Below are 23,037 nucleotides of genomic sequence, written 5' to 3' on the forward strand. Positions count from 1 at the left end.
CCCCCGCCCCCCCGGAGGCCCTCCGGAGGCTTCAGTGACCGTCCGGAGGCTTCCCTGAAGCCTTCGGAACGCTTAAAACCACCCTCCGAGCAAACCGGAAGTGACTTCCGGTTTGCTCGGAGGGTGGTTTTAAGCGTTCCGAAGGCTTCAGGGAAGCCTCCGGATGGTCACTGAAGCCTTCGGAACGCTTAAAATGACCCTCTGAGCAGCCCAGAAGATGGTCCCTGAAGCCTCCGGAGGGCCTCCGGGGGGGCAGGGGAGGCTCTTTTCGGCCTCCCCAGGCTCCTATAAAGCCTCTGGAGCCTGGGGAAGGCGAAAAAAGCATGTAAAAATGGGGGGGTCGCGCGTTGTGCGTGCTTGCGCACTGGGGGGTCACACGTTGCATTATGGGTACGGCACGCCCGCACACAACCCCCCTGCGCTCCCCCCACTTGTGGCACGCGAGCCAAAAAAGGTTCGCCATCGCTGGCCTATTACAAGGGGGCACTTAATCTTGTGTAGTAACTAGCTGGGGAGAGACTAAATGCAGGGCTGAGTTCAAAAAGATGAAGTTAAAAGATACTTTCTGCCCAAAAATTTGTCCCGGAGCTGTTTATAATGCACGGTATAAATTAGTGGAATCATAAATGTTGTTCCTTGATTATACTTGAGGTTGCTGGACTGGCTTGTAGAATCTGAGAGGTTAGCTGCATTAGTTTTCTAATGGCTTTAAATAAAGTTTTATGGTTAATGAGAAAAAGTTCAAAGTCTTGGTTATCATCCAAAGGAGCAGACAGGAAAAAAAAATGCCTGAAATTATTTGATTTAGCATTTTCTAGCAAGCTACAGTAAGCCCAATTCTGTGATCAGGATGATAGAAAAAAGGACAAATGGTAAAGCTTCTAGAATCTGGTAATTCTAGAAGCTTTACCAAACTAGTACTAGGCAGATGAGAATTCTAGGAGTTACAAGCCCAACATTCTTGGGCCTACAGAGTTGACATCAACCTATCTACCCCAAACTGGGAAAGGCCAGATGACAGCACTTGTCTTGGAGTAGGAGAAAACTAGTCTGCATTCAATGAAGAATCTATGTAAGTGAGAGACCATCTGCCAGTGCTATATCTCCAGAGAATTTGGGAAATAAATATGGCGGGACAATTTCTATAGCATCTTAACAGCATAAAACTGCATTGATTGAGATTCTAATCTATCCCCAATTAATTTCACACGTATTAATTCTTCACTACAGTACGTTCCATCTTATTTCTTTATTAATCTGTGATTTTATCAAAACATATACCTTTCTAAAAAGCCTATTTCATGTTTTTGTTGAAACACAGGTTGGCACAAGGTTTTGAGTAGAGGACCCAAAAATTCAAAAGGATGAAACTAACAAGTACTTATGCCCTATAATCAAAAAGTAGTTTACGGGCCATTAATAAGTTCTCATTGGGATCATACAATCTGCTTCCCTGATTTTGCTTAAAATTATGATTATTTGCCACAGATATTTATTTCATCTTGTGAAATATACACATCAGGCATGATTATTTGAGGAATCAGTCAAAGGCTATCCAATGACTTCTCTCTAGAATTTATGGATGTAATCATCTTCTGACTGATGATAGAAGATATTACATTCATCTGGTGAGTCCACTGTTATGGATCTCTGGTAAGCTTATAATGCTAATTAAGCCATACAGAAAATGGGACAAGGCAATTTTCAATTAAATAGTGGTTCCAAGTAGTAAATAGTGGTTACAATTACTATTCATTATAAAAAAAACACTGTTCCTGACAGTTTTTAAGATAACTTAGAAACTTTACCTAATCTTCGTGCAAGTCCAAAATCAATCAGCTTGATTCTTGTACCGGTTTTGTTGACACACATAATATTTTCAGGTTTCAAGTCCAAATGTACAATGCCTTGTTTATGAATGAATTCTACGCCTTCTGAGATCTGTTTCATGTATTTAATGCATTCCCTCTCTGTCAGTTCAAAGTCCTCATCAATGATTCTTTCAAAGAGCTCTCCTCCAGAAACACTAAAGCAATATAGCAAAGAGAAAACAGACAGCATGGAAAACACATCCTTTACATGAAGGAAAGTCAGATCACCTAACTCTTGATTATTCTGGAGGACTAAGATGGGATGGGGAATAGGAACAATGTAATGTATCCATGCACAACATTCAACCTTTTGAACATCTCAAACTCTGTCAATGCAGGACAAAGGAACACTTTCTATTTTGAAGAATATTAGAGTTGGAAGTGACTTTGGAGGTCTTCTAGTCCAACCCGCTCCTCAGGCGTTTCCATTTCAGACAAATGCTGTCTAATCTCTTCTTTAAAACATCCATTGGAGCACCCACAACGTCTGGAGGCAAGTCGTTTCATTGATTAATTATTCTGTCAGAAAATTTCTCCTTAGTTCTAGGTTGGTTCTTTCCTTGATTCATTTCCATCTACTGCTTCTTGCCTTGCCTTCAGATGCTTTGGAGACTAGGTTGAACACTTCTTTCCGGTAGCCCCTTAGATATTGGAACACATTGCAATAGTGAAAGAGTACTGTGGTCTCTTCAGGAATTCATACTTCTAATCAGGAGTGGGTTGCTACCAGTATTACAAAGTTTTGCATGTGCAGAACCAAAAACAAGATGGCACCGCTGACAATAGAACCGGTTTGGGGGTGTGGCAGGCCGAGTTACTATCTACTTGGCCGAAGCAGGCCGAAGCGGTATCAACCCACCTCTGCTTCTAACGTTTAGATTTCATTTTGTTCATATCACCCAATATGATTTTAAATACATTTTTAAAAAGAACATCACACGTTTGGATAAAACTTGAGGACAAAAAATGCCACCAAACATTAAAAATGAATTAAAACAGTAGTATATCTTGGGAACTAGTATTTTATGTAACCATCTTAAGAAAAGGTCCATGTTTAAATTGATTACATGTGAGTACAAATGGTGAAAATATGTTTTATGAAATGGAAATGCTTTATTGCTAACCTATTCACATACTCTGAACCTCACCAATTTGATGTTTCACAATATATTTTTTTTGAAATAAATATTATTAACATTCTGGAACAAGAGCATAACAGAAAAACGGTTTCCCCAAAATTCAGAAACTGTCCATCAGTACTGATTTAAAAATCATTTTTTAATAATGGTCTCAAAAAACATATAATCTAAATATCTAAATTACTCATACATCACTCAGCATTTGATACACTTACAGATAAGAATCTTAATGTAACAGCACAACCAACATATTCACTGAACTGCTGACATGTAATTCTTGCCAAGTGTGTTTCATTCTGTAGGATCAGTTACAGACATATAGTAATGTCATTTTAGTGGTTCTTAGTAAAAGGAATGATGTTAGATTTCTATTGAGACAGGAAAAACATTTTTCCCCACATATGGTGTTGAATTTAAAACAAAACGGCAGCAGTGAAAGCTTGGATCTGCAAATGACTTTTGCAAAAAGGAAGAGTTAATGAATCTAGCTAAGTACTGTTTACACTTTATTTATTTATTTAATATTTATCACTCCTCTCTATTTATAAAATATTCAAAGAAGCTGACAGCAATTGAACAAGAAATTTGGTAGTGACTAATGTAAGACTTTGTATTGGCTATGCTTTAGGTAACAGAAGCAAAGACATTTTGGAGTCCTACTATGAATACTTGTGGCATTTGTGCTCCTGCCCAAACACAACCCAGAATTTAGTTGCATCAAGTGGTGTCTGAAGAAAAAACTATAAAGATTAGAGTAATAAGTGGACAATTTCAGATCATAAGAAAAGATGAAGACTCATTTGATCAAACAAAGGATGTGCTACAATGGATGGCAGAGAAAGCTATTCTACTTAAGACAGTCGAGCACAGCAAACTAAGCAGATGAAAATGACTACTATGGATAATGGTTAAAGCAGATACACAGCATTGCAAGAATTTAGAAGCTGCTTTCAGATCCCCACAATAGAAATAGGTTCCGAGTTTGCAAAGATGGGGGGAGGGGGGAAATCATACTGCTAAACAAGAGATAGAAGGATCCCAGAAGATGCAGCTTTGTAAGAAGGTGAAGAAACAAGGTAATTGGTGACTGATTCTCCAAGAAAACAAACTTATATCAGTTGGAACCATTAAGTATCTGATCATGGATATGACAGATAAATCTCAAAGAGGTACTGATAGTTATCCCTTTCTGCTAGTCCAAGTGGAGACAAGTGATGCTGCCAAGAGCAGTTATAATTATAACATAATGGACTGTTGTGGCCCAGCAGGAGCCGTTGGAGCTGCCACCAGACTCCAAGAGTGAGGGTCCCTATGAGTCGGCTCGGGAGAATGAGGAGGACCCTGAGCAGGTTCTGACTCTGAGCAGGGATCGGAGAGTCTGGTCGGCCACCAGGAGGCGCCTGAGGCATGGAGCAGCGGTGAGAGGAAAATGAGGGGGGCTCCTGATGCCATGCCTTGGAGCAGTGGGGAGGAGTCACGGGACAGTGACTCAGACATCAGCAGGGAGTTATTAGATGCTCGTTACCGCCACGCCCACAGACGCAAGCAGCAAGGGCACAGTTACCGGTGGTAAGGGCTCTCAGCTGCTGATAAGTAGACTCCCCTTCAGTCTATAAAAGGATTGACTGAGCATACGCCCTTTGCAGAAGTCAACAAAGGAATTATTCAAGAAGTTCTGTCTTGGAAGCGTAGCATGCTGGATAGCTGCTATCGTGTCTCAGTGTCTGTGAGCCTTGTCATGGTGGTTTACTGCCAAGGATCTGTCTGTCTGTCTGTGCAATAAATCCTGTTAAAGTAGTATTGTTCCGGAGCGTGTTCTGTGTGGGCGAGGGAAGAAGGGGGGTCAGAACAATGGACTATGAAGATTTGAAGAAGTTCAGAAGAATAGTACCCAAGTGATATTCTCATCCATCTTCTCTACCCAGATAACAGAGCCTTAAACAACCAATCAAGAGATAAACGGAATATTTTTGGACAAGTACTGGATAAATACTATTTGACTAAAGTATGGTAGGTTTAACTAGAGACACTTGAAACTGAATCCAGAAGGCTGAAGAGTAAAACTCTGAAGAAAAATTATCAGGTACAGAACTGTGCAATACAGAAGGATGTTAGAGGGTTGCTTTAATGGGATCTATTAAATCCTTCAATTAAAAAAACCAGAAGAAATATTGGCTCATAAAAATCATGCTATTTATTTCCCATGGCCTTGAATCACTAAACCAGTAATGCAAATATGACCTAATATTAATAACAGATCTAGTGGAATGATTCCTGCAATTACAATACACCCACTCTTTGTTTAGAACACATTTTGCAAATATTGCAACAATAAAAAAATCATTATCTGATCAATGTGTGTCTGACAAAAATGCATTCTAGAATGAGAGTAACACTGGCATAGTTGTACGAGAACTTAATTTGAATGAGACTGTAGTAACCAATGATCTTTGCAGCATCTCTCTGTCTCTGTCTCTCTGTTTGTGTGTGTGTGTGTGTGTGTGTGTGTGTCACTTAATGACTATTTTGCTCAATGACAGTTGTTAAAATAGAGCTCGGTCACTAAATAAGGAGTGGATGCAAAGGAACCGAAGGATACTATTTGTTCAAAAAGACTGCTAAAACATTTTTCCAGGTTTCTGAACTCTTTTAAGATACCGTGTCATTATCACTTAGACCAGTGTTTCTCAAACTTTTTTTAACCATCGCCCCCTTAAGACACAATTTGATTTGCCACCGCCCCCTAAAGATTATTTAATTGTATAATATACAAAATGTATTAAATTGCAAAATGTATTACATGTAAATAAATTTTTCACCGGTAGATCTATGAACATGATGTCATAGAAGTATTAGGAAATTCCATTGATAACTCTATGGCTTTTTCTTCATTCTCATCGATGAATCATAGAAAGGTGACTTTGCAAGCGCCTCCAGCTGCATGCAAATTTGCGAACGGCTTTGCAAGCGGATTGGAGGTTTATGTTACATTGCCAAAAGCAAGTGGTTGCATTTTTTACGTTTGCGTGTGGCTATGCAAGCAGTTGCAAGAAAAGACGTTTTATGTTACAGGAATGTTTGCAAGTGCTTGCTATATCCTAGTTTGCAAGCAGCTTAGCTTTTATGTTACGAGCCCCAGAAACAATAGGCCAGCTTTATGACTGAACTCTATTAATTTATAACAAGATATTGAAGCACGGATGTTGTAATCTTGTACATCGACTTATACGAAATATTTATTTAAATTCTATATCAATAACAATAGTTCTAACGGTTAGAACGACCATAGAGGTGGTCAAACACTCACCTTATCTTAGGATGGCTGATAGTACAATTAATTTGAAAATCCGTTGATTAACAACATCATCATCCCGGTGGAAAAAGCCATAGAGTTATCAATAGAATTTTACAATATTTCTATGGAAATCTATTCATAACTCTATGACTTTTTTCCACCGGGTATATGACTCAAATTTCTGAAAAATCCCAGTAAAAAAATATTCATAGAAATATCAATAGAATACCACAGAAATTTGATGAAATTCTATTCATAACTCTATGGTAGTAATTACTGGGCATCTCCGACGTCTGACACACAAATGACGATCTGTAACGTGATTGGCTGTTCAGACAGAAGGGAAGGACGTATCTGAAACTGGCATTTTCGCTCGTCAGATGTGCCAAGGACGCCTAAACTCTAAGGAAGAAGACCCAGCAACCCCAACAGCACAGCCATAGAAATTTAAATAGAATACCGTAGAAATTTGATCACCTTTCTATGAGATTCTATTGAAATTTCTATTCCTTGTGCTACTGGGGAAGCCTCCATTCCTGGCGTAGTGAAAGGAGGCTGACTCACACTGCGTGCGGCAAACACTAGACCCCCAGTAGCACAGCCATAGAAGTGCACATTCGCTCGTATGAAAGCCATGTTTCCAACAGCAACGATCGGTGTTGCAGGTTTGCCCACGTGCCGCGTGCAATGACTGCTGTGTGAGTCCGGCAGAACAAGTAATAAATAGAATTTGTTCAACGCCCCCTTCTGTACGTTCAACGCCCCCATGTAAGGCGGAACTTCCTACCGCCCCCTTGCACTTCTTTAACGCCCCCCAAGGGGGCGGTACGGACCACTTTGAGAAACACTGACTTAGACCATAATGCTTTAAAAGTCAAAATAAAACCAGGGGATTTTCAGGCTTGATAAAGCTGGAACGTGCATGGAATTATTAGCATTCTTCTGTCCCCTGATTTCTAAAGCCAGAATATAATTCTCACATTAAAGGTGGGAGGGCGGGGAAATGCATTAAAAACTTGCTAGATTCATATAATCTCAGATGACCTTGAATTATGATGGGATAAATCAAGCTCGAAATGCTATTTTAAGAGCTTTCATTTGCAGGGCCGTTCTTTCTGCTTCTGAGAAATACTAGATTGAAAGATAAAACAGGAATATACAATTTAATGCAATTCATCCTCCACAGAAGTTCCCTCATTTTGTTCAATGAGCTCATTCCCCCATAAGCCTGCAAACCATGAAAATGCTCGTATTGTAAAAACACATTGGATTGGACAGCAGACAGTATATTTAAAGAGAAATAATATTTAATTGTTTAAAAACAGTGGACTATTGTGTTTTGTAGAGAGGAATGAATTGAAAGATGTTACTTAAAGCAATTACTGCACTCAAAGTTGGGAAGATAGAGAGTGACTGTCCTGTTCCAATGTAAAACAGCAGCTTACTATTACTATTAGTCTGCTTTGGGACATAGGAAGAACTTAAGGGGAAATATGTCATTTAAAAAAATAATAAACAAGTTCAGGCTTGTTAGGTAAGAAAATAAAGATTATAAAAACATTGACACTGATATTATTCCTACTCCAGTCAACTTTATACTTACAGTTCCAACACCATGACAATGTTAGCTTTGTCTTCAAAAGCGTCTACCAACTGGACAAGTTTGGGATGGTGCAGACAGTTCATTATGCTGATCTCTTGCCTTATGTTTTCTTTATCCTTAGCTAAATATGCTTTAAAAAACTTTCCTGCCCAAACTTTTCCAGCTTCTTTCTCAACAAGTCTGAAAACCTGTCCAAATTTCCCTCTGAAAAATATAGAAAAAAAAAAGAATCCCAATGAAATAAAAATACGTAACATAAGAAAACATGCTTTCTGGATAATTCTAGGGTTTAAGATGATTAATGTGATTCTTATGCTTGGCTGACAGGTACTTAGCCAGAACCAGCATGCTTGGATTCACAGGCACAGACATGAAAAGGCAAGAGTTATCGGAATGTGGAAACTGCCCTACAACAGCTCTGATTTTTTTGAACTTGCCTATATAGCACACTTTTTCCCCTGCAGTGACTAGCAATAGCTCTCCATGCTCTTACAATACTTGATACCAGAGATCTTAAAATTAGAACACCAAGTGTTGAGCTTGGAGTCCTTAATGTGCAAAGCATGGGCTTTTCTGTTAAGCAACACAGTAATCAATCCAGTAATAAAAGGATTAAAATGTAATTTGATATGTAGGAAATTTCTCGATTACAAAAGATGTGGAGAAACAGGACAGAAAGTCCTTTGCATCATTGAACATTCTGAGTAAACTAGAAGAGATAAATCCTAAATAATTTCTTTGTGAACTCTAGCATGATTTTGGAATCTGGCGGCTTTGCCCTTCTACAGAGAACTGATTTTCCAGAAAGAATGGAGTTGCAAATCTGATAAAATGGATTAGACTTCAACAATAAGATGCGTATCAGAATGTGAATGGGTGCCCACCAAGGAGATTCATTGGATCCACTAAATCTTTACCTTTCTCTATGAATGATGAACAGTTTTTCACAACAGCTGTTTATACATTCTCTTTAATGTACTTTTTCAGTAAAAAGGGGAAACATATTGTTATACTTACGATCCCAATCTTTCTTCAACATGGTAGAATTCTGAAACTTTTTGATCTGTATTGATAGATACTGTCCGATAATCAAATTCTGTTTCTTTCTCTTCTACAATTTGGTACAAAAATATTTAGTTATAAAAAAAATCCCTTATATACTATAAATCCCATATTTTGCAATAATCAAGATCTTACCATCATCAGATCCTTCAGCTTCTTCTTCTTTAGGGCCTAAAAAACACACACACATATTTATATACATGCCTCTTAAGAGTCATGATCCAGCTTGTTGTGACTCCTTTCTGGAATAAGGCACTTACGCACACTGAACTCTTTCTAAAGTTTGGAGGTACACAATATTGTTGAACTGCTTTCCTATGTACTGTGATCTGCCCAATGGCCAACTCATGAACATTTTCATGGTTGCCAAGATGCTGGAAATACCAAAAGGAAAGGTTCTAGCTCTTGATCATTTAATGGGAACACCAAACTCCTGGCTATTGTTGGCAATATAATCTGAATTTTATTTGAGTACATCGGATTTATACACTTGATATTTTGTCTACCAATATATCCTTTGCAAATAGGTTTCCAAACTGACTTTTCCTTCTTATAAATTTATGTTGTTTTACCAAAAAATTAAAAAAAAATAATAATGCAAGGTTTATTCTTTTCCATATATTGTTCCTTCACTCCAAGCAGAGACATTAATATAGCGGTTTTACTAACAACATATTATTTGTTTTTTTTAAAGAAGAAAGCTTTTGGATTAACTTTCTATAGGCACTTTTGCACATGGTATTTGTTTTAAAAATTTAGCTTCATTATTGCAACTCTCCTATTTATATCTCTTAAGATACCATTTATGGGAAAAAACCACAGCACAGTGATAGAATAGTGTCTGATATGTAGGCAGTGGGTTTCAGGTTAGCAGCCACCAGTTATGAGGATCAGATGGCTATTAATGAGAAAACTCCTGTTTGAGATGGTCAGAACAGACAATAATTATCTGATCGAGCTTAAGACAGTATCTTGTGGAACTACAGAGACCAAAAACAAGATTTCCAAATTCTTTTATGAGGTTTATAAATTAATATTTGGTATTTATTTTACAAAATGTTATAAATATAAAATTGTCACTATCATGTAGAGCTGGGGTCTCCAACCTTGGCAACTTTAGGACTTGTGGACTTCAATTCCCAGAGTTCCTCAGCCAGCTGAGGAACTTTGGGAGTTGAAGTCCACAAGTGTTGAAGTTGCCAAGATTGGAGACCCCTGATGTAGAGGACATCCAAAGCCCCTCCACTGCTCCAAAACTTCTTTTATGGCCAGGTGTGATCAATCTTTATGCCATTTGCATATAGCTGGCAGTGTACCTGGGGTCTTACTCACACTTTTGAATGCAGAAACTAATAAATGCTATGCAATCAGTATCTTCTCAATGTTCAAATGTAATAAATTCTAAATAAAACTTGTATCTTCTATCTGAAGGTTTATTTTATTTCATTATTACAGATTGTTGTGCTGAAGCAGAGCTATAATGCATGGCCTCCAAAGAAGCCTGGATTCAGATTAAACACATGCCTCAGGCTTGCATACAAAGTATAATCACATTCATTATATTTCCTTTTATAACTTAAAAAGTTCACAATGTTTTGTTTTCCAGACAGGGTTGTGGGGAAGTTGCAGCACAGAAGAATCTTTCTTCTATATGGACCATTGCTTAAAACAGTTGTTTTCCATTGCTTGCTTTCTTGAAGGGAACACATTCTTGACAGTGTGATTATATAGTAAATAAGAATTTCAGTGAGATACCCTTAGTGAAATCCTGAGTGATCAAAAAGTGAAAGAATCCAAAAATATATAAATTACAGCAATGTTTTACTCTAAAATAATAGTATCAACTCTTATTTGACTGAAATCTATAAAGAGAGCATACAGAGGGTATCTTAAAAAGGAAAATGGACACTGAAACATTGTCCATTCTTTAGGGACAATGTAAAAAAATATATGGTATGGTGTACCTTTTAAAAATTTTCTCTAAAAACAAAACAACTTGTTATTTCAAGTGCTTAAACCTGGCTTTCTGGAACTCTTCAGATACGTTCGATTATAATAGTCAACCTCCAAATGGGGCTTTGCTGGTTGGGATTTTTAGAAATTGCTGTCCAAAACAGGCTGAAGAAAGTTAAGATACTATTTGGGGGTTGTGTTATCTTTATCCAGCAAGTTAGACAGTATCAATCATAAATGCATTTGGGTATGATTGAAATTTCTTGGAAAAGATGAAACCTGCATCAAAAGTTTCTTCTGCCAAAAGTATTTTATGGCACAGGACTGACATTTTCAAGGTGCAATTGGTGAGGAACTTCATAATGAAATGACTGTTAGATCAGAAGTTTTTTCTTCATGTTTTCAATGATCCTTCCCCTTCATTGTTAATTTTTTTTTTGCTGCACATTTACAATGCAATCTTACATAGGTAAAGGATTAAAGGAGCTACCGTAATCCTATGAACCAATCAAATGACGCCAAAGTATCTAAAAACTAGGTACCTGCTGTGGAATATAAACTCTGGAAATATTCCTTGTTCTGTTCACTTTAGGCAGTAAAATCCTGTTGGGCTTAAGAAGTTGTGTCATTTGTCACTAATTTTAATGAAACTGTCTCCTTTTTGTGCATGAGGCTTTTTGCTCCAGTGTTTGATGGTTTTATTTTAACTTTATCATATACTGACTGGGTAAGCAGGAGTATTATTTATAATAAACAAACAAGCAAAAACATTTTATGATTGTTTGTTTCTTCTGCCCTGTGCTAGATTGTTTTCTAAATAAATAGTCTTTTAAAAAATAATCTGTTTTCCAGTTCTGGAGAGCCAGTCTTCATATACAGAATTGTATTTTCAACTAAACTGCAATACCTTGCTCTCAAAAACAGCTATTATCTGTCAATTCATTGTTGATGTACATATAAGGAAATGGCACAGTCTGTACCACATCCTGGTCATGATAATCTAAAAATACTGTACTGCAATTCATAAGTCTCCCTCCATCCCAAGATCACAAAGCAGTCTTTTTTGATAGATGTATATACTCCTTTCCCTTAATAACTTAAAATACTTTATGCTTATTATTTCAGTTACCATATAACAGACCTGCAAAGTAATTCAGAATAGCATTTTTGAGATGGGAACTCAAGTTGCAAGGAAGAGTGGTGTGCTATTATAGAATGCCTTATGGGCAACTGCTCTATAAAACTCTGATTTGTCTTCGCCAAATAGAAAAGGGAAAACGATATAACCTACTACTTAAGTATGGTTTACTTACGCCAAGCTATCTAATAACTCATAGCCAGACTAATGTTTAAATGATGAATTACTGGGAGGAAAGTGATGAACTGAATTTTTGCACTCAACAGCAAAGCTTTTACTTTGCTGAATTTAAAGTAGAAAGATAGCAGCAACGATTCAACTATAATTCCTAAGACTAAAGCAAACATATCTTTCCCAAGACACTAACATTCATTTCCAAGTACCACTATTCATTATCAGACCAAAAAGTTTGGATCTTGCAACTAACTGGATCAAATAGATAAAACCTCCATTGCATAATTTTATCGGATTTAGAAGCTACACGACTTCCAAATGATTCTGGGCAGCTTATATCTCAAAAGCAAGAAACAATAAAATGAAGGAAAAGAACTTCATACTTCGGGGGGGGGGGAACCCTACCTCATCCAAAAAATCAAAACCAGAGCGTCAACTACCACTCTAACCCCAAGTTGGGAACAAAGTCAGATTTTCAAAAGAACTACCAATCAATTGTAAGGTGGGAGATATATGGGGGATGCTCTTCCAGAGGGCTTTCATGTGTGTTCACATAACCCACCATCACTTCCTCATTTTGTGTAAAGGGATTGGATGCACTTATAGCAACTAGCATTCCTGTGATACAGAAATATTTCAAAGCATAATCCCTTGTGGTAGACTTACCTTCTTCTTTCTTTCCTACTTTTACTAGCTCAGATTCTTGACTTGGCTCACTGATCCCATACACATTAGCAGCTCGCACCCTGAATTTGTACTCCCGGTCAGCTAGAAGATTTTGGACACTGTATGAAGTGCTGCGGCAAGTGGTGAGATCTGTCCATTTCTTGTCTACCGTGTCCCATATTTCCACACTGTAGGATTGCACCGCACTTCCGCCATCATACGAGGAGCCATACCATGAAAGGGTGAGGGAAGAACTCCGGATGTCAGATGCACAGGGAGTTCCTGCTGGAGGATCAGGCTTATCTGCAGATAGGGAAAGGTACAGTATATGCAATGTGGTGGTGTTAATCATCATCATCATCATCATCATCATCATCATCATCATCATCATCACGTAGTTATGAAATATCGTGACCTGGCCATCGAAACTATGCAATTATGGACAAAACATGTGACAGTGATACCCACTGTCATCGGGACACTTGGCACCATGTCCAAGAATTTTACAAAGTACATCAAGGAATTGCAGCTTCCTGCAATAACACGAGTACAGCCACATTTTAAGAAGATACTTGGTTGATACCTAGGATGCTGGCAGCAACCTGTATCAGTCATCACAGCCAGTCAATGATATTTGTGATACATTTTTAAATGTTCACTTGACTTGAGTTTCATGTTTAATGAATAAAAGTACATCATCATCATGGTGCAGTGGTTAGAGTGCAGTACTGCAGGCTATTTCTGCTGACTGCCAGCTGCCTGCAATTTGGTGGTTTAAATCTCACCAGGCTCAAGGTTGACTCAGCCTTCCATCCTTCCAATGTTGGTAAAATGAGGACCCAGATTGTTGGGGGCAATAGGCTGACTCTGTAAACCTCTTAGAGAGTGTGGTAAAGCATGTAAAGCAGTATAAAAGTCCAAATCCTATGCTATTGCTATTATTATTATCATTATCATTATTATTATTAATTTGTTACATTTATTTGCTGCCTATCTTGTTGCGGGGCTACTCTAGATGACTTACAATAATAAAAAGAGAAAAAGGAAAGGAGTATAAACAGAATAGAATTAAAATAGAACCGTAAAATATAAAATGAAAAAGGGAACACAACAAGGACACATCAATATGACAATCATTACCTCAGCAAACCCACTTTCTTATTCTCATACAGAGGAATGGCTAAGCCTGAAGTAAATTTGGAAAAAAATGTTTTTCTCAAGACAGCAAACCACAGTTTAAGACTTTACCTATACAGTGTTGGGTACAAACTTGTTAGATTTGAAGAGTCCCAGAGGGTTTCTGTAATCCTGCACTTATCATGGATTCAACAATGTTATTTGATACTCAACACTCCTTACTTTTCATTTATCATCCTTATTTAGAAGACAGTACGAGTCAGAAGTGATTTGTCAGCAGGAGAGTCTTTGTCATTCAAATATTATTCATTGTAGTAATTTATGCTACATGCCAGGACCAGGCAATCATTTTTGGCCAAGATACTGAGCTGATACAAATCAGCATATTAAGGTCTGTGTTTCATGTCAGGCTGTGCAAGGCCTGATACTTGCTTGCAAAAAAATAAGCTATGCTACATTTACTAAATCCCACATTCACAGCAGGCACACATATATGGTTCCCTGCCACAGTGCCACACCCTAAAGTGAAGATAAGCATTTTCTTGTCCAGAGATAAAAGAATCTTTCCCTCTTTCTCTGATGACTGAACAGATATTAACACAATTAATACTATTAAAACCAATTCAGTGTACTGAAAATTAATGATTTGGCTCTATAGCAGGCCTTTCAAATACCTTGAATTTGTTAAGGCTTTATTTTCTAGAGTACCAACTTAAAATGGTTTTAGGTAAGTATTAGATGCAGTAGCCACAAAAGCTAGATAATATTTTGTACTCAATGCATTAATTGTATTTGGCTCCCTTCTTTCCAACTTCCAAGTATTTTAGGGTTAAGAATTTTCTGTACAAACTATTTAAGGCTCAGATACATTATTATCCTAGTTGCTTTCTGGCATTAAAATATATTCGTTTTTTTAAAAAGGATTTTCAATAAAAGCTAGCCATAATTTAAAATAAAAATTCAATTTCCAAGAGTGAAGATTAATGTTTTGAACCCAGCACTATATATAACTGTAAAACTAAATCATTTAAAAAGAAGCATAAATTTCCTGTTACTTGTATAGGTGCACTAAGCAAATACAAGTACGGCCCATATTGGGAAAGTTGGACAAAGTCAATAAGTTGTGGATGCAATGGGGTAGGGTAAGCAAGGAGAACCCTAACAATAGCTACCACCAAAGGCAGTCTCCAGATTGAGAAGCATTATGCCTTAAAAACACATGTTGAGAGAAACAAAGACAAGGTTTTGTCTTCTTAATGTGTTTGCCAGCTTCCCAGAAGAACTGGTTGGCTGCTGTGGGAAGCAAGATGCTGTATTTGCTGAATCATCAACTAGAACCACTGCAATTTTCTATTTTTAATGAATGGACTTTAAATATCACTAACTTCAATGGAATCTGTTTTCAAGCATTTATATTTGGCTGCAGCTTTATGGCAAATGCTATTAATTGATATCAAAATTAATGGATTGTGTTCGTGTTTATTTAGAAAGGAAGAAAAAGATTGGATACATATAAGAAGTGATATTTATGAATGGACTCAAGTGTGTTATATATATGTATATATAAAAATGGATGTGTGTGCGTGCGCGTATGTTCCAGCATAACCAAACTTGGTACACAGATGTCTTACTCTCTAGAAACAAATACTGTGGGGATAAGACATCCTAAGACCCCTCGAGGTGTGTGTTCTGTTACAATACAACCTATTGTGCCTTCAAATGGCTTCTACTATACTGCCGTAAAATGGCTTCTACTGTACAGAGCAGTAGAGTTGCCATGGTAACAACTTCACAGTACTCCACAAGGGGGCTCTCTTTGGTAATTGGGAAAATCCAACATTAGAAATTACGTTTGGTCTGGACATCCCCCCACCCCATAAATAAATACCCAGACAACACCAGGTTATCAGCTAGTTGTGTATAAATGTTAAAGTTTTCTTAAGGCATGGAAGAAATCATTGCAGCTGGAAACACTGCCAATAAATAGATTTATGATGTTTGATACAATTGTGTCATATTTATAGTGTAAGTGAAAACTCATTACTGGGTGTCTCCCTTGTGATTTAAAAACATGTATGTTTTGTTTCCTTCTTGGTAGGAACTGATTAGTTGCAGTAATAGCACTCACAAGTAATGTTTGGGTTTTTATTTAAGAAGTTCTTTAGTGTTTAATCCTCAAGTGTTAATATGTTATTACTTTTCATCTTTTGTGCAGTATCAGCAGTATTAGAAATCAATTAGAAAAGAAAAAAATGCAGAGTAAATTTCTCTCTCCACAAATTTATGTTTCATTTATCAATATTATTAAGGCATAGAATAGTCTGAAAAAGCATTTGATAAAGTGACTAAATGAGTGGATCAAGGAAATGCTGGTGATATAATATACGTATTTAGACTTCAGTAAAGCATTTGGTAAAGTAAACCACAGCCTTTTTCTTGATAAGATAGAACAATGTGGGATAGACAATACAACCATCTGATGGATTTGCAGTTTGCTGAACAAACGGATTCAGCGTCTGGCTGTCAATGGAACTACATCTACATGGAGGAGAGCATGCAGTGGAGAATAATTATCTGCAGGTATATATGGCTCCATATATAGCTTTTCAGCATGCATACAAGTATTTGTGTCCATTTTTAGAAACATTGTGACCCAGAACAAGCTTGCACATGTATAACAAGTACAGGTAGTCTTCAGCTTACAACAGTGACCATTTTAAGCATTGAAAAAAAAAGTGAATTATAACCATTTTTCATGCTTATGACTGTTGCAGCATCCCCATGGTCATGTGATCCAAATTAAAAAGCTTGGCAAATTATGTCTCATAATTATGATGGTTGCACTGTTCTGAGGTCATGTAATCACTTTTTCTGACCTTCTGACAAGCAACATCAATAGAGAATGTTGTTGATGCAGCCTAGGACTGCACTGGCTTTTTTGCCACCTGATTCATATTTAAGTGGTGGTCCACCAAGACTCCTAAATCACTCTTACAAGCAGTACTGTAGAGCTAGGTACTGCCTGTTCTGTACCTGTGCATTTGGTTTTTCCTACCTAAATGCAGAACCACTGAATTGTATCTTGTTGGATAGGGCCCAATGCTTAAGTGTGTCAAGAGTCTTCTGGAACTTGAATCTTGAGTGTTAGCAGTTGCCCCCAGCTTGGTGTCATTTGCCAATTTGATGAGCGCCCCTTTGTTTCTCTTATCTAGGTCATATATGAGGATGTTGAAAGATGTTTGGCCTAAGATAGAACCTTGAGATGCTCATAATTTGACAGCACAAGTCAAGGGTAGAATGTAACTGTTTTAATTCCCTGCAACCAGGTCACCAATTACAGTACTCTAATTTTTTCTCATGAGCAAGTAAGGACAAAATTAAAAGAACATAACTGAAATAGGAATGTCTAAGCCCTTCCTTCTAAGGATCCTAATAGACTTATTCTGTCTATCCTATGAATGGTCAGTATTTACTAGACTCCGTTGCTTCCAGGAGAATGTAGAATTATGTCTACAAGAATTCTACCGCCTTCCAAACTCTTAACTGGTTCATCTCCTTGGAAGTACAAGAGCTAGCTTTGCTATGCCATCCCTCATTCTATGTCATTACAGTCGGTGTATTTTTATTACCACTTATGAATTTATTTCTATTTATATCCCACATTTTTGCCCATAGGAACACAATGTCCCATTATAGACGCAGGGTGCACCCAGGATACACGAATAAAGCCTGAGCCCAGACAAAGATGCTGCATTAATTCTAGTCTACTAAGCATTGGAAATATTTAAATGATTGTCAGTAATTTCAACAATTTAAAACAGACACCACGGTCTGGAAAGGTTAAGCAAACATTCACACTGAACTTTACACTTAGGTGCTCACATCATGCCAATCCTATGCTTCTTGCATTTCATTTTCCTAAATAAGTATTCCCATGCTTTCACAATCTGCCATAGGTAATTTCCTGTGGTGGTCTCTGAGATACAGCCAGACTATGAAACAGGAGGGACCAACAATTAAGCTTATCCAGCAGTTTTAAAGCTAGACGTGTTTATTTGGTTCATTCCTATATTCATAAAGGATCATTATGGCCTAAGAAGCATGCAGGAGGACAATTATGAATGTATCTTATCACTGAAACCTTGAATCACATCAGGAAGAAGAATAGGCTTCAAAGCTTCCTCTTCAATATGCTGGCTTTCAAGGTGTTGATATTACAACATGCTGTGGCACATGACTGTTATTGCAAAACTGGTGTATTTAACTTATTAAAACTGTTTCAAATAAATGGAAATGCTGTTCATCTGGCTTTTATAGGGGAGTCTGAGATCTTTGAGAGAGTCCCTTTTGTTATAATTAAAGTGTGTGAGGATGACTGCTTTCAGATTTTTGAAATGCTTTGCCAAGGATGCTCACACAAGTCTCCTTTCTTTTACTTTTTAATCAGTTTGAAAAATATTGTTATTAAGGCAAGTTTCTGTTATCTAAGATAATTTGCTGGGTGGTGCTGTTCATGTTGCAATTGTGTTTTCAGTAATGTTTTCATTATCCTTGAAACAGTAGATAGGCTTAAGATACAGAAGGATTTTGACAAACTTGTACATTGGGCACTATGTAATAAAATGAAAAACGAAATGCACAGGTACAGTATAGGTGGTACCTTGCTCAACAGTAGTAACTGTGAGAGGGATCTTGGAGTCCTAGTGGACAACCATTTAAATATGAGCCAGCAGTGTGCAGCAGCTGCCAAAAAAGCCAACACAGTTCTAGGCTGCATCAACAGAGGGATAGAATCAAGACCATGTGAAGTGTTAATGCCACTTTATAATGCCTTGGTAAGGCCACACTTGGAATCCTGCATTCAGTTTTGGTCACCATGATGTAGAAAAGATGTGGAGACACTAGAAAGAGTGCAGAGAAGAGCAACAAAGATGATTAGGGGACTGGAGACTAAAACATATAAAGAACGGTTGCAGGAACTGGGTATGTCTAGTTTAATAGAAATAAGGATTAGGGGAGACATGATAGCAGTATTCCAATATCTCAGGGGTTTCCACAAAGAAGAGGGAGTCGAACTATTCTCCAAGGCACCTGAGGGTAGAACAAGAAGCAATGGGTGGAAACTAATCAAGGAGAGAAGCAACTTAAAACTGAGGAGAAACTTCCTGACAGTTAGAACAATTAATCAGTGGAACAATTTGACTCCAGAAGTTGTGAATGCCCCAACACTGGAAGTCTTTAAAAAGATGTTGGATAGACATTTGTCTGAAATGGCATAGTGTTTCCTGCCGAGGCAGTGGGTTGGACTAGAAGACCTCCAAGGTCCCTTCCAACTCTGCTATTGTATTGTATTGTATTGTATTGTATTGTAGTAAGGGCTTTTTTTAAAAAAAATGATCTTACTTTCTATCAAAATTTTGGACACCAATTGCTGGTGAAAAGGCAGCTATAAATAAAGTAAAAATTAAATAACTCTGGGCAGCCAATAGTAATAATGTGGGATGTGGGTTCTTCCTTGAGCCCTTTCTCAAAATCAGCTATCCAGAGGCATTAGCATTCATTGCAAAATTCTAGGTTCACAGTTCCAACAGTTACTCACAGACTGCTCTCCATTCAGGATGGAAGCAGCATCTTCTCAATAAATTTCTCTTTAGATACTTTGGATCCTTTTTAATTTGAGTGATCATATTACCATTCCACACTATTATTAGCTATTGAGAAAGTTGCCAGCCAGATAGAGAGAAGGCATAAAGCAACAATTAATTCTTTTCCATGGGCTCCTCTGTTTAGCCAGAGAAGGTATTTAATATACTGCTAAAGCTGGCTGGATGATGTCCATGCCGACATTGCTGGCAAAGGCTGCACTTGAGATTCATTTGTGGGAGAAAAATGAAACCATAAAAGGCCATAACTGAACTCTTAAGTTACTGCTCTCAGGACTTGGGGTCACTGTAAACCTCTCTGCTTTCATTGGAAAAAAAAAACATTGTGTAGCTTATATTTCCAAGGGAGGAAAGAACTGTCATTTAAAGGCATTATTCTATATAGATGTTAATGAACTCTATTTTTAGCAAAAATTTAGATTTAGTCAAGAAATGGATACGTTTTCTAAAAATAAAATCATGTAGTGAGCAAGTTCCATAATAAACAGAACTTTCTTCTCATAAAACTGTATCTTTTTCAATACTGAAGCTACAGTAAACTTTAATTCTCTCTGAGAGCTTCCTTGCTTCCTAAAAGGTGTCAGTTGAATAGACAAATTATCTAACGTGGTATCTTTGATTATGTTATTTTACAACACTTTCTCTAATTAAATCTTATAGCTAAAATGAAGAATTACTGAATGACAATACTGAATCCCAATATGCATTTGTGAAAATCTAAGAAAGTGTCTTTTCATCTTCATACATATATATCGTATTTTTTGGAGTATAAGACGCACCTTTTTTCCTCAAAAAAGAGGCTAAAAATCTGGGTGCGTCTTATACAACGAATACAGCATTTTTTCCCCTCGCAAAGCCCCGCTCCCTTCACAAAAATGGCCATGCATACCCTTATGGAGGCTTTCAGAAATGGGGGCTGGGGAGGGCAGAAATGAGCAAACAATGGGCAGTTCTCCCACCCCCAGCAGCATTCTATAAGCTTCCATGAGGCTATGCATGCAATTTTTTTGACACAAAACGGGCTGTTTTTTGCTCATTTTTGCTCCCCCCACCTCCCCAGGAGCATTTTGCAAGCACCCCCAAGGCTATTCATGCCTTTTATTTGAAAAAAACGGGCCCGTTTTAGCAAAAAACGGGCCATTTTGGGGAGGTTTGCAGAATGCAAAAACTTTTTTTTCCTTTCAGAAAGCTCTTCAGTTAGAGTGATTGATAAGAATTACATTGATCAAGTGCTGTGCCAGCAGAAACAAGTCTTAGGTGCTGCAGGTTGTGAGCAATTTCCTTCTCCAGCACATGGATAAATACACCTGGAAACATCTACCTACCTACCTACCCATTCTCTCTCTCTCCCTACCTACCTACTGTATTTCTCTCTCTCTCTCTATCCCTCTATCTACCTACCTACCTACTCTCTCTCTCCCTACCTACCTACTGTATTTCTCTCTCTCTCTCTCTCCCTCCCTCCATCTACCTACCTACCTACGCTCTCTCTCTCCCTACCTACCAACCTACTGTATTTCTCTCTCTATCTCTCTATCTACCTACCTACCTACTCTCTCTCTCTCCCTACCTACCTACTGTATTTCTCTCTGTTTCTCTCCCTCTCTATCCCTCTATCTACCTACCTACTTTTTTTGAGTTTGCCTCTTTAGAACCTTGGTGCGACTTATACTCCGGTGCGTCTTATACACCGAAAAAATACGAGTAACTTGCTTTGATAATATTTAGAAAATTTTAAACACTGAATTATAAAATTTCATTTGTAAAGTTGAGAGACTTTCATTAAGGCTCATAAGGGTAAAAAGGGATAAGGAAGAGGAATTACATACTGGGTAACTTTAAAAAAAAACACCAAAGATCAATGTAGAAAGAAAATACACTGTGTTTGCAAATATTGATAGTATCAGAATCATGAAATAGACAGTGGCAACTATATTAACAAATCTTGGAAAGGAAGGTTTCTAAAAAAAAGTTTTATTGGTTTTTTCAAGTATTTTGGGGAAAAGGGTATATAAATGTGGAGAAAAATTTTGACAGCTACATTATACGGAAGGTGGTACTTCCCCGGGGTCTTACATCTCTCTCTTATTTTATATATATCAAAATATCATTATTACATACATATTAGCAGTTTAGGTATACTAAATTCTTTAACATCTTCAACCATACTTTATATCACTTCTAACCATTTCATTGTATTGACAATTGCAATGTGTTTTTAAATCATTTCTGTGACCTAAGTCTCATTGCTGTCTCTTCTCCCCTGTCTGTTGGCTGAGCCATGGCTCTTCCCCCCTTCATGTCTTGTGCACTGCCTCTTGTTTCATCTAGGAGGTATTTTTCCATGAAGGCTTCTGCCTCCACTACTGTATTAATTCTCACTCTACCCCCCCCTCCCAGAAAATCAACAAGCCTTCTGGAATTAACCACCTGAACCAGATATTTGTTTCATATAATTTTTTAGTTAGAAAGAAGAATTTCTTCCTCTTATCTCTTATTCTTTTTGGTGAAGGTTTCTAAAAAATTTTATTGACTCTTTTGAAGTTACCATCTCTAAGCCAAAAATTCCTGAAAACTGGACGAACTTTCAATATTTTGTAAATCTACTCATGTCTTTATGCTATCAGATAACAGGGACCAAACTTTATGAATTTAAGATTAATATTTTTCCAAGAAAACAATGTTTCAACTTGAATAAAAGGTGTCAATTTCCAAATCTATTGGACAAACATTTTGCTTTTCTCTTAAACACTCTAAATCACTCAATATTTTATGTTTTGTTTCTCTGCCTTGTAGTTCCTTCATATGTTATCTGAAATATCCTAACCCTACTATTCTACTTGCTGATTTTTCCATCTATACAGTTTTTTAGATCTGGAATAGCCTGAAATATGTTCAACTGTAGGAAACAAAAAGAGGAAGCTATCCAATACCTTTAGTCAATCAATCAAATCATCTAGCCTAGTATAGCTGCCATTAGCATGCACTGCTTTCAATTTCACATTTGAAAAAAAAAAGATGATCATAACTCACATCAATAGTTATTATAAACAGGCATTTTATAGCTTGTACTGGTTCATGAAATTTAACTATTTTGACAGCTCACACTAATTTTCCCAGTACAATAATAATAATAATAATAAAACTCCTGCAACGACCTGACCTAACTAAGAAAAGATATTCTGGCATTTTAAAATGATAGTAGATGATTATTGGAAATAACAGATGCAAATTTACACATTCTTATTAAAGAGATACAGATAGAACAGTTGCTAAGGGAAGTAATGTTATCTGTTGCTGTGCTTCTTCCTAACCTTCTGCTCTCAATGACTTAAA

General features: G+C 37.3%; 1 protein-coding gene across 8 annotated transcripts in view; it reads right to left on the bottom strand.

Moving 5' to 3' along the window:
- MYLK (myosin light chain kinase) overlaps positions 1-23,037 on the bottom strand; it is a 199,216-nt gene that overhangs the window by 15,218 nt on the left and 160,961 nt on the right. For all 8 annotated transcript variants that reach the window (XM_081935683.1, XM_081935685.1, XM_081935684.1 and 5 more), the window contains 5 exons: positions 12,902-13,204; positions 9,106-9,141; positions 8,926-9,019; positions 7,909-8,112; positions 1,809-2,026 (listed from right to left, as the gene is read on the bottom strand). In XM_081935683.1, the coding sequence (XP_081791809.1) occupies positions 1,809-2,026; positions 7,909-8,112; positions 8,926-9,019; positions 9,106-9,141; positions 12,902-13,204 (855 nt within the window). The remainder of the gene's footprint in view (positions 1-1,808; positions 2,027-7,908; positions 8,113-8,925; positions 9,020-9,105; positions 9,142-12,901; positions 13,205-23,037) is intronic.

This window comes from Natrix helvetica (genome assembly GCF_964273705.1).
Source record: "Natrix helvetica genome assembly, chromosome: 1".
Classification (NCBI taxonomy): Eukaryota; Metazoa; Chordata; class Lepidosauria; order Squamata; family Natricidae; genus Natrix; species Natrix helvetica.